General features: G+C 40.1%; 1 protein-coding gene across 1 annotated transcript in view; it reads left to right on the top strand.

The window, feature by feature from the left end:
- Nucleotides 1–12071, top strand: part of FNDC1 (fibronectin type III domain containing 1) — a 62351-nt gene extending 50280 nt beyond the window's left edge. Inside the window, exons 16-20 of the mRNA XM_063151255.1 lie at nt 4408–4487; nt 6240–6269; nt 7953–8114; nt 8812–8934; nt 10356–12071. Of these exons, the coding sequence (XP_063007325.1) occupies nt 4408–4487; nt 6240–6269; nt 7953–8114; nt 8812–8934; nt 10356–10471 (511 nt within the window). The 3' untranslated portion in view covers nt 10472–12071. The remainder of the gene's footprint in view (nt 1–4407; nt 4488–6239; nt 6270–7952; nt 8115–8811; nt 8935–10355) is intronic.
- Nucleotides 12072–12743: the final 672 nt, after the last annotated feature.

The following is a 12743-nucleotide window of genomic DNA, read 5'->3' as shown; positions in this document are numbered from 1 at the left end:
CCTAACTTTAATTCTTAGCTGTAACAGAAGATGATGCAAAGGGCTGGACAGCATCTGCTCAACCACTAAATCAGTCTTATGCAGTCAGAAACATTATAATCCTTGCCATAAACATTCAGTCCCTGTCCTGAGCATGGTTAGACTTTTTCCTGCCTTTTTCAGGAATGCTGTGTCAGTGCCTGATGGGAGTAGCTAGGTAGTCTCATTATTTAAAACACTGTTCTTCACCCCCATATCTCCATGTCTTCTGAAATCTTTCTTTCTGTTCACTTGGGTTTTGTTCCATCTGGGAATATTTTGATCCCACAGTGCCTGCTACCAATCCAGTGTTTTACAGAGTACTTCATAGGAGGTTCTTAAACATTTACTCAGGGCTTACAACTGCAAATGGAGCCTGGATCTTCTGTTTCACGGGGCCAGATGCACCAAAAATTCCATTTCCTTTCTATAGCTCCATTGAAACAAAGCCACGGTGTGTCCAACAAGCAGCATCAACCACAGATGGCTGCTTTGTGCCACCAGGGCCACACAAAAGAGATAAGATGTCCATGAAACCATTGCCCTGTGCAGGTGGTAGACCTATGTGGCACATACCTACCTCATACCAGCTCTGCAGGAAGCTCCTCTGCCAGCTTGGCTCTGATGTCTTATAATAAAATTAGTTGTAAATATTGATGAGGGATGTAGTGGTGGGCCATTTCAGATGGAGAGAGACACTTTGCATTAGCCTGCGAACCTGCAGGCCCTCTTTTACACTTTTTTCTTATGGAGGAATGGTGTAGTTGTAGGCAGAGGACTTTAGCTTTTGCTGTGGGGGCGTATCCTGCCATCTCAGCCTGCAACTGAGCAGAGTGCAGGGTGAGGATCCATGCAGACATGCCTTTGGCAGGTCTGGAAGAAGGAATTTGTAGCTAACCAATTTTTTTTTAAGAAGCTGCTTCCCTAATTATCATGCTGAGTGATTATCTCACTTTGTGCTGTGTCAGCTATTTAATTCCAATACCTTGAATTAAGTCAAAGAATAATTTTGCTCTAAATGACAGGTGTGTTGAATGATTAGTCATATAGCCTGAATGACAAAACATGCTATATATTCAATGCCCTGTTACAGTCCACTATGTCCTTTCTTGATGTGTCACTAGAATTGGTATATAAAATCTCAAAGGAAGTTTATTCGTAGGAGGAAAAGTCTTTTTGTTGCCTGTATTGAAAATGAACAACAAATGGTACTGCATCTGTTGGGATTCTTCTGTGCCTAATGGTAGCAATTCTTACAGTTCTGGCCAAGCAAAGTGTAAATCAAATTATATGTTGCAAATTTTGTTCATGTTTCTATGTGATGAAAACCAGTCAAGTTATACTGATTTGAGATTTCCTGGCAAATTCATCAGCTGAAGGATTCTGACTAATGAAAATGTCAGATTCCTGGACGTAGAATGGCTTTGGCAATTTGTTTTTTTATTTGTCATGTCTGAGAAAGAAATATATCCCAACTGCATTATTTTATTGACCTTCTTAATACAGCAGTCATAGCATTGTCTATGTTTAAATCACAGGTCAGCAAATCATGAGATCTGGCTCTCTGTCTGGTACAGCTAGAGTTTTCTTCTGTGTATAAAGGCTTAGGAATAAATTTTGCAATTTAGTGACTTCATCACTCTTTTTTTTTAATCACATAACTTTATTTTTTTTTAGACAGTCAGGCAGGCAACATGAACCATCATATGTCCTAGGTGGGCTTCTAGGTGGGTAAGAGGACAGCTGAATGCAGAGTTGTCCTGACTGCAGAGGTAATCAGTTCCTGCATCATGCATTGGCAACAAATCTGTGTGGTTTTCCCCACTTAGAGGTAATCAGTTCCTGCATCATGCATTGGCAACAAATCTGTGTGGTTTTCCCCACTTAAAGAGGTGCACAAGGTTCTTGGGCTGCTCTCTCTCTGTTTTGAGGGGGATTATGCCACTCATATGTCTGATGGAAATGCTTTGAGGCTACCATTAATGCACGTGTATTAAGTGTATTTAAAGATATCCAGACAGTGCCACTGTGTTGAAAGGTGGTATCTGATTATACTTCTTTAGAAGCAGTGGGAAATCAAGCATCCATACTTTCCACTGTGCTTTGAAGGGTTATGGGAAAGGTGTGGGCTGGAAGACATTTTTTCTCCTGCTTTTCTGAAGCAGTTACAGCAAACACTGAGCTAAGTCAGGTAAGCTTGGTGCTGTGTTGCAGCTCTTTTGAGAACCACAGTGAGGAATTGCTGCCTTGTGTCCCATCCCTATGGACAGGCTTGTGCTGCTCACCCCTGTCCCGATCCAGGTGACAAGAGTGCTAGTGAAGGAGGTGTGGAGGAATGCAGGTGCCCCATGAGAGCACTGGCAACTTGGGATTAAAGCAGAGCTCAGGCTGCCATGCTCTGCTTGGGTGGCCAGAAGTGGAGAAGCACATGGGAGGTTTTTTGCCTTCCCTCCTTTCTTTCCCCAGACATGCTAAACACTCTTTTATACAAAAAATCTAGTTCAGTAGTTAAAAACAGGGGCATTTTTTTCTGCCAGCAAAAGGATTGTGCTGGGCATGAACAAAAAGCACAGCCTTGCTGAATTCTGCTATTTATCATGTTTTCTTTTTGCCACAGCATATGTCTTTAAAAAAATAACTCCTGAGTTGTTTGTGAGCATCATATACTCATTAATTGAAGGCAGAACTGGCTGCAGAGAGCAATAGAGGAGTGGTTTTCTGGTTTCAGCTGCAGGACATGGCAGGGACAGGGGACATGTCCCTCAAGCAGATGTGGGAACGTGTCCCACAGGGTCTGACCATGCACGTGCTCCAGGTCCAATGAAGATACAAGGTAAAGCTGTTGCCATAGGTGAAGTCCAGAATATTTCAATTCTGGTAGCTTCCACGTTGATTTCACCTAGATAACGTTCCTGCAATATTTAAGGAATAAACAAGATGCCCTGGCTCATAGCCTGGAGATAACCACCTTGCTTCTTGGCAAAACCCACTGTTCATGTGACTACCACCCTTTGGCCAAAGAAGGAGGATTTGCACATAACTCCTACCTTTTCATAAAGATCAGTTTGATTTTAAGGCAAAGCAGTTCGCTTTACTTGACAAAAGACATTCTTTTTAATGTAAAAATTAATCCATTTTGCCAAAGGGCTGGTTCGACCATGTCCCCTCTGGTTTGTCACTGTGAATGGTTTCAAATGTGCTGAGCTGTGCTTGGGTCAGAGAGGGGCCTTTCAGGAGAGACCTCCAGGCCCTGCTATGTGGTTAAGTCTGAGAGAGCTTCACCAGGAAGAGCAGCCTGATGTTTTTGATGGAGCAGATTCCCTTTCACCAGCTGTGATACATCAGGCCTGCCATTCACGTGGGACACTGTCATGTGAGGTAATCCAGTGCTTGGTGGCAGCCATCCATGAAAGTAATTACTTGCCCTGTTATATGTGTAGAGCTTTTGGACATGTCTGCTTTTGGATGAGAGGCTAAATCAAGATCCAAATGCTATGTGGATATTACAGAGGCACAGTAATTTTAATTTTTTTAAATAATTTCTTAACAAGGTTGAAATTGAGCAAGCATGCAAGAAAGGAAAACCTAAACTCAGGAATTTAAAAAATGCTGTGCTGGAAATTTTTAACTAATCTTCCATTCTAGTTAGTTTCTATTGAACTGATACAAATATAAAAGGAAAAGAAGAAAACATGAATCTGGGGAAAAATGTCAGGGTAGGCATCAACTAAAAGTCACTGTATAAAAATGTACTTAAACATATTCTTCTCTAAAGCTGAGGATAAATTTGCTTCTATTGAGCAAAGAATGGAGTTGTACTGGTGATTCATGTGCTTTGAGTTAAGCATGTGATTTGAATACTTTGGAGGAATCAATAATACATCATGTGATGCTTTCTTCTTTTGCTCAAGTATTGTGATCTTAATGCTGCTGGAGTTTTTACAGAAAGGTCAAAAGCTTAGCTTCTGATCTCATGTAAGTCTGATGCTGTTTCTGTTTGCAGTAGTGTTTACACCACTGCTTCCCTAGGAGTTAATCTGGTTTAAAACTGTTCCTGAGATCAGAATTTTATTTCCTTGCAACTTTTTCTTTTAGTCTTTTGCTGTTAGTTGTTTCATAGAAAGTGGATGTCGTTGTGTGTGGTTTTTGGAAGAGAGATGATACATAAATAAGTGTTCCAAAAATATGCATGGGAGCAATTGCAAAAAGGAGACATTTGTCTGTAACAGTCAGCTCATACTCTGGCTCAGTATCTAACTCCATTTAATGCAAAGGATACTCAGTGGAATTCTTCTGGTTTGATTCTTACCCTGTTTTAGTATTGTTTATAATTTAGCAATTGCAATGGAATCTGTTTCAATATTATCTCCCCTCTCTTTCTTGTTTCAGGTATTATTTTAAAGTCCAAGCAAAGAATCCCTTTGGTTATGGACCTGTTAGTTCTTCAGTCTCATTTATCACAGAATCTGGTATGGTTTGCTTTTTATTTTCACCTCAAAACTTATAATAACAGATGTGGCAGGACAATGACTGAAACCAACCTGCCAATAACAGTGATTATTCTGGACTTGCTGCTTTCATATTATTTTTGGGGTTTTAAAACTTTAATTATTTGCTTTCAGTTAAGCTGGGAAAATAATACTCACTTTTAATGCCACTATGAAAATGTAAGCGATGTTAAAGTCAGCTCCAGGGGAACAGGAAGTTGAATTTCAAAGGCAAAGGGTTACTGTTCAGCAATACAGAAACAATGGGAAGTTTAAGGTCTTTGATAGATTGTCCAGACATTTAGTAAATTAGTTTCCTAATTGTGAACAGCTAAACAGTTGGAAGCAGTTGTCTCTGGAAGAAATACAGAAAGCAATAGTTCCATCAGACAGGCAAAGTTCTCTGGTTTTTTGTTTTGGTTTTTTTTTTTTTTTTTTTTTACAAGGAATGCTTCTCTTTAACAGGGTTAATAGTACATTCAAGAGCAACACCCCCTTCTCAAAATAGTAGGTTAAATGAGCTGGTTTTTGCCTGTTTCTTCTTCTACTTCCATTGAGACAGAGGCCAGTGACTCCACTGAATAATAAAGAGCAAATTTTTCAGTCTTTACTTGAGTGAAAGGTCTTGTTGTTTCTTGCAAATTTTGCCCTTTTGGTGGCATAGGGTTTACACAATCTCTGCCCTGCTCATTTGACTTCCCTCTGTAGTACTCACTTCAGAAGCTCCACTAAGAACTGTGGAAGTAAATTATCACAGAAAGGAGACAGAAATGTGAGATAATTCAATGGTCCTGGATAACATATTCAGATTTTCATTAAATGAATAAGAGGCTCAAGTATTAATGCAAGGAAAATATTTGACATTGTCCCAGATGGCCAGGAAGGTCAACGGCATCCTGGCCTGTATCAGCAATAGTGTGGCCAGCAGGACCAGGACAGTGATTGTGCCCTGCACTTGGCACTGGTGAGGTCCCACCTCATGTCCTGTGTTCAGTTTTGGGCCCCTCACTACAAGGAAGACTTTGAGGTGCTGGAACACATCCATAGAAGGACTGCCAAGCTTTGGAACAAGCTGCCCAGGGAAGTGGTGGAGTCACCATCCCTGAAGGTATTTATAAAATGTGTAGATGTGGCACTGAGGGACATGGTTTAGTGGAGGAGTTGGCAATGCTGGGCTGGCAGTGGACTCACTGATCTTTTTCCAACCTGAACAATTTCATGATTCTGTGCTGTATCTTGCAGATAATTTTTCAGCTGCCAGCATATGGACTTGAATGCCTAGTTTTCCCATCCAAAATCAGCTCCCTTGCGAGCTTTATTTAACACATTACATACACCAAATGTAAAGTTTTGCTTGCAGCACTGATCTTTCATTTGTCACGGCCAAAGGTGGCTTTGCAGCTGGCACAAGTACAAAAACCAGTTTCTAAATGCGAGGCCACGTGGTATAGTTACAGTGATGGAATATGTCATAAGAGAAAGAAATTGCTAATTCAGATTAGAAAGAAGAGAAGAAATTGCTAATTCAGAATTGCAATTCAGAGATTGCTAATTCAGTGCTCTTCTAATGCAAGTGTAAGGCTTGAGCTGATTAGAATATTCAATAAAGAATGCCATCACAGGATGAAGCACCTTATTGAAAATGTTCAATCAGTGACTCCGTATGTTTCATGTTATAAAACAAGGTTTGGAACAAAATACTAATTTTTTTATGGTTTTTTTTTTTTCTTCTAGACAATCCTCTCCTCATTGTTAGGCCACCTGGTAAGTCTTACTCTGTTGTTTCATTCATGAAGTGCATAAATCCTGTGCAAAACAGTTCTAATATAGGAATTAGAAACATTTAAACTGCAGTTTTAGGTACAGTTTTATGTGGGAACAAGTAGTAACAAATGGGACTAATTCATAAAACATTTTTTGTCTTAGAATCTCTTATTCTATTTTCTGAAGAGAAACCTTGTAAAGATGTGTTCAAGGAAGCACTTGATTTTTGCCCATCTTTTTCCCTGGTACAACAGCTTTAATTGCTTGTTAAATAGCAGCAAACTGTGTTGCTTCAGTATCTGTGTCCTTCAGTTGCCTAAGCATAGCTTGAGTAGCAGGATCAGGTTTCTCTCTCTCTGCTTCTGGTGCTCATCTGTACAAATCATCATGCCCTTATAAGTGCTAAAAAATTCAAGGATTTATTACTGACCTGAATAATATGCCACAAAGCAGTTTAGATTGCTTTGTATTTCCAAATTTGCAATAAGCTAGTTCAGCCCATAAACAGAAGATCTGATTTCCTGGTGCTGGGGCTAACCTTGCTGAATGAATATTGGCAGTGTAACCCCAGCCAGTACGTGCCCTTAGAAGAGATGCAGGAAAAAAGACCTCATGGTTACTATGCTCTGTTAGCTTTCCTAAGGAGCTAAAATGGTTGGTTCTGGATTTTTTGCCACACTTTTCATGAAAACAGAGTCCAGTATATCCCTTCCTTCTCTGTTTTATTGTGCTTGCTAGCCTGGTTTCTCTGTGTCCTCGGAAGTCTCTGAGGATTGCTGATCAGTGATTGCTCCTCACATGCAAAGGTTTTGCAGGATTTGGTCCCTGTGCCCAGGGAGAGGAAGAGAGACTAACAGAAGAAACTTCCAATCTCATTTGTAAACCACCTAGAAACAGCAGAGTGAAAACAGAGCTTCGGGCTGTAGCTAGAGAGAAAAATACCAGTTATCACATTGGAAGCTTTTTGTACCATTCTGTATACATTAATACAACAGCAATTTCAAAATAAATTATATTGTCTTGGCAGTACAAAGCAAATATTTAGGTAAGCCAGTAGGAATATTTATTCTTTTGCAATACAATTAAGCAGTCTTATCTTATGCAGCAATGCTCTGAGTTCCACAGGGAAGGTCTCCCTTGTCTATTATTGGAAACTAACCTGTTTTGATGTAGTCTGCGAAAACAATTCAGAAAAGTACATTTTTGGTATGATCTTTTAAACAAAATAGCAAGAAGAGACTTCACAGGCTATTGCTCACCACAGAGTTCTTAACATCTGTTCTTCTGTAAAAGGGTTGTGTTTTATAATCTTAAAAGGCAAGTCACTGTCAGACCTAAGATCAGGCTGTGTTAAGAAGAGAAACTGTGGATACTAGGTAGAGAAGAAGTCTTACTGAAACAATTAAGACTGTTTACTTAAAGCTGTGGTTCAGTACATGAAATCAGATTTTAATAATTTTAACAGTTATTTTTGTCTACTGCCTAGGAGGGATTTAATAAAGTCTCTAACTTTATTTTTAATAATATTTTTTTCTTGAAGTACTATTTCTGAATATAAAAAAGTCACGCGTTAATCTGTTGCAGCATGTCTTCTGAAACATATTATTAGACGTTAAACTCTGCAAAACTTGGACTGAAGTGTTAAAGTCTGTCCCTAATGTGGAATTTATTTTTTTCTCTGAGGGGGTGAGCCTATCTGGATCCCATTCACTTTTAAATATGACCCCACCTACTCAGACTGCACTGGCAAGCAGTACGTGAAACGAACTTGGTACCGCAAGTTTGTAGGAGTGGTTCTTTGCAACTCCTTAAGGTACAAAATTTACCTCAGTGATGACCTGAAAGGTAGGTACCAAAATTGATTTCCTACTACACGATTAATTGTCTCTTCATCTTCTGGTTGTATTCATTTCATACGTGTCAGAATTGTGTGACCACTATGTGAGAGTCCTTCTTGCAAGAAGAATTAGCAGTAGCTCTTATACAGGTGAATTGCCTGAGATAATGAAAAAAACTTGCCATTTTATTGAGCTGGGGTAATGGGATCATCTCAATCATCTTTCAGACTGTGCTCATGACTATTGTAGTGCCTTGGTATAGTTTCAATACAGTGATTGAATAATAAGAGATAAAGGGCCCTGTCTGTTTGAGAAAGAGACCTTCATAGTTTTAAATTTTCATTTGAGACTGAAGTCAAACTAATGGCATTGACATATTGATAGTTTTTTACTTTCACATGATATATTTCAACTAATCCAGTTGAAATTCTCTCCACCTGTCACCTGTAGTGCACTGCCCATGGACTTACAAAATGGGGACTACTCCTTACTGAGCTGTAACCCATTTATTTTCCATAATTTCTGCTTCCATACTGTGAAGGTAGCATGCTCCCTCTTTCTGGTCACTGTTTGTTCATTGGTAATACTGTATGTGTTGCTGCAACATTCTTCCTGATTTCTTCCACACCTACTTTCCTGGGGGTAATGAGTATCCCAGATATAAGTATTGCTGAGTTAACTAATCTGCTTGTATCTCTCTTCAGATACCTTCTACAGCATTGGGGATAGCTGGGGAAGGGGTGAGGACCACTGCCAGTTTGTGGATTCACACCTGGATGGAAGAACGGGACCTCAGTCGTACATTGAAGCCCTGCCCACGATCCGAGGTACAGCAGTGGGGGAGTGGGATGCTGGCCAGGAGCCTGGTAGCCCATCTGTAGGATTAGGGGGTAAGGAGCAGAGCAGGGAGTGGAGCTCTGTCCACAGCTGCTGCCAGCTCTCCAAAGAGTCCAGCTGAGAACAGATTTTGCAAGTCCCAGAGGACATGTGGGTGCAGAGAGAGAGAGAGACAGAGACTGAAAGAAAGGGGCATATGATGCAAATACTATGCAGCGATAAAATGCAAAAACAAAACAAAAAATAATTGTATAGATCTGTGAAACCTCTCTCTTATTAATAAGACCTGCTTCACTGAATCAAGATGCAAAACCTCTTCCATGTGCCTAAAGGGACCAGCTACATCTTTGCAGATACAGCCTTTGTGAATGATTTCTATTAGTTCATTCAATGCAAAACATAAAGGAGTATGTCTAGTGACTTAAGGTCAGTACTTATTCTGGCCTGATAGACTCCTGTCTCAGAGGGAAAATTCTTACCTTGAAGGAGTTCCTCTGAGCAAACTGCTCACCTCACATCAACAGGTAGAAGACAGGTTGCTTCCCAAAATGAAACCAATCATAGAAGTCAGCCAGTCTTTTCAGTAACCCTGTTGGTTTAAATTATTCAGTTAGCTTTAGTGGTTTCCATGTTAAATTATGTGTTGATATTCTTTGCATGGTGCTGTTACCAGGAAGAAACTGAAATCATCATTGATATTTATATATCGTGGTGAAGTACTGCACTTCTTAGCTCAGAAGACAGATGACTAATCCAGATGTGTATATACTAGATCTAAGAGATAGAGAGCACACAGAAGTTTTATTATTGGCACAAGCCAGGGGTGTTTCAGATGTTCCAACGCACGAGCTATGCGGACAAGAATGCTGCACCTCTTCTAATGCTTTAAGCAGTCACATTCTTTCTGCAGATGAATTAAAAGGGGAAGGGAGGGCTTAACTCAGTGTTTACTGCATGAAATGATACCTTTTTGTTTTGTAAAAAGCAGACTTTTGCTGATAGTCTCTTAAGTCCTGTGAGATAATGTGATTTGATGGTATTTTTTGCCTCAGAGTCCTTCATATATTTAAACTGACTTAGAAACTTCATAAACACCGCTGAAATATGCCCACATTTTGGAGTGAAATGCAGAAGCTCTTTGGCAGACCAGAGCATTACACAATAGTTAAAGAGATTTTGAGCAGTAAAACCAATCAAAGCTACAAGAAATATGAAGGACCAGAGTTAGATCATTCAAGAAAGATCTTGGCCTAATACCAGGGCTAGCCAATACCCTTTTGATGCAACTCCCTGCCAGACAGTTTATAAATTTTCGTTTTCACTGTGGGATTGAGTCTCACTGCATCTGCTACTTTTGTTGAATTGCTGTGCCTGTGTCCCGGAATACAGACGGGTGCTTTTCTCCCGACAGGGTATTACCGGCAGTACCGCCAGGAGCCCGTGTCCTTTGGCCGCATTGGATACACAACCCCCTACTACTACGTGGGCTGGTATGAGTGTGGTGTGCCCATCCCAGGGAAATGGTAGCAGTCTGCTTGCTCATCTTAGGCAGACCATGCTTTTCAAATTAATTCTACCAGAGGACTGTGAGCAACTGATTTGGAAAAGGAAAAATAAAAAGATAAATGGGGCAAGCCAGTGAAGACCAGCTGCTCAAGAAACCACCGTGAAGACAAATATGGACACCCTTTACCAGCCTAAATCTGTGGTGCTACTTGATTTCTGCTTGGAAGCAGGGATAGGATATAAGTTTCCTTCTTTCCTTCCTCTTCTGTGTCTTTAAGGCACAAAGAGAAGGTTGCAATGTGTGCAACCTGTGAAAATTAGAACTGTATTAGCCATGAAAATTTGGAAGTTTATTATATCTTACAGGAACGACCTAAGCATGCTGTGCTTGCTTAATGGGATGCTAAACTGTCTTTTGCTGCCCGATGGGGCTCCCCTATGCAATCATGCCATGTAACTGGCCACCCACCAAAGGCAGTATATTCTCCTGAAGACTTACCCTGTGGGTTCATCCACTGCTGGACTAATCACCAGGTCACAGTGTAAATTCACTTTGAGATATATCTGTATCTATATCTATATAAATACAGTACTGTACATCTGCAGAAATACTTCTTAGAGATGCTGAGATCTTCTTGTTCACTAAAAAAATATGTTTGGAATTTTTATGTAAAAGGTGCTGTTAATTCTTTGAAATATTGCTATGCACAATATATTAACTGAGGAAAGAGCTGTATTCTTCTTGTGAGTACTGTTAATGTCACATTTGAATTATTGATCAAGACCTGTGTCCCACTTCCTTGGCAGCCTTTGGACTGGATATTCAATGGGTTTCTACTACTCTATCCGTGTTAGAGTGGCACTGTATAGTCCAGTAAAAACACATACACAGCAGTTCATCAGCATCCGTTACACTTTCTATACTTTACTATTTAAAAGTTTTAGTGCAACTTTCCTTCAATCCATTCTCATCTTATTTTGTATGTTATTTATTCCTTGTCAGTATCTTTCATGTTACTGCACAGAGGCATAGGATGAGTAACTTGGAAATTAGAAACTACTTTTAACTTATTTGCTCTCCAAAAAGAAGCCCAAGCCACCTATACAGGAGTCAACTAGCTGGAAGATCATTTGACCACGGGGACAAATTGGGATACACTTCTTTTTAAATACTACCAACATCTCTTCCCAGCAGAGCAGAAAGTGACATGAATGAAAGGTGTAATTATTATTTTTTGGAAGGCATTTGGAAGCTTGCAATAATGTTTCATGGTAACATCTCAAGAACCTTTGCTCATGTTATTAAGACTCACCTGTTCTGGCATCCTGGGGGAGTAGCAGTAACCTGGGGGACAGATCCAATCTCTGGTCCATCTTTCACTCTTGTTCCAGCTTATATGTAGTGTACGTCTAACACCTCTTGAGTTGCTTCCTGTAGTTATTTTAAATTGTATGGGGGCAAAAAAGGGAATTAAAGTGGTTAAAAGAGCATTTTCTTTTTCATGGGAATTTGGGTTTTAACATTTTACTTTTCTCACATATTTTTGCTTCAGTACAGTGCCAAATATATGGTCTTGAAGTATAACTTTTTTCCCTAATAAACCTATGATACATGGTTCAATTTCTATTTCATCCTTTCTGGTCATCGGTGTCAAGTAATCTACATGACAAATTGCTAGCTTTCAAAAAGTCTCCTTGGGACAGGACTAAGTGTCAACTTTGTGTAAGGGACTGGGAGCATGTGAATGTGTTGTTCTCTTTAGAAGATGGTTAGCAGCTAGTGTGGAGTTACCAAGGGCAAATCATGCCTGACTGATTATTGTCTTCATTGAAATGACTGCTGCCATGCACAGGGGAAAAAAGGGAATGTCGTTGGCTCCCAGAAAACACTTGTCATAGTCTCCCACTCTCTGCTTGTAGAGAAACTGGTGGAATATGGCTTGGAGAGTTGGTCTTTAAGGTGGATATGAAGTTAACTATTATCTGAGGCTCAAAAGGTTGTGCTCAAAAATAGCACAAAGTCCAAATGACACCTGGTTGCAAGCACCACCCCCAGGGGCCAGTACTGGGTCCAGTACAGTCTAATGACCTGAACCATGGGATGGAGTGCATGGATGCAGTGCACCACCAGCAAGTTTGCCACTGATACTAAACTGGAGCTGGAGAGTTGTTTATGTGCACAGAGCTACTCAAAAGAGGAACTTCTATGGGCTGGAGAAATGAGATGTCAGGAAACTCCTGAAGTTCAGCAAAGGGAAGTGAAAAGTCCCTCATGTTGGTCCTTGTGGCAATA

This window comes from Melospiza melodia, chromosome 3 (assembly GCF_035770615.1).
Source record: "Melospiza melodia melodia isolate bMelMel2 chromosome 3, bMelMel2.pri, whole genome shotgun sequence".
In the NCBI taxonomy this organism is placed as follows: domain Eukaryota; kingdom Metazoa; phylum Chordata; class Aves; order Passeriformes; family Passerellidae; genus Melospiza; species Melospiza melodia.
The sequence above is the reverse complement of the archived record's forward strand: the minus strand, read 5'-3'. Positions and strand labels throughout refer to the sequence as shown.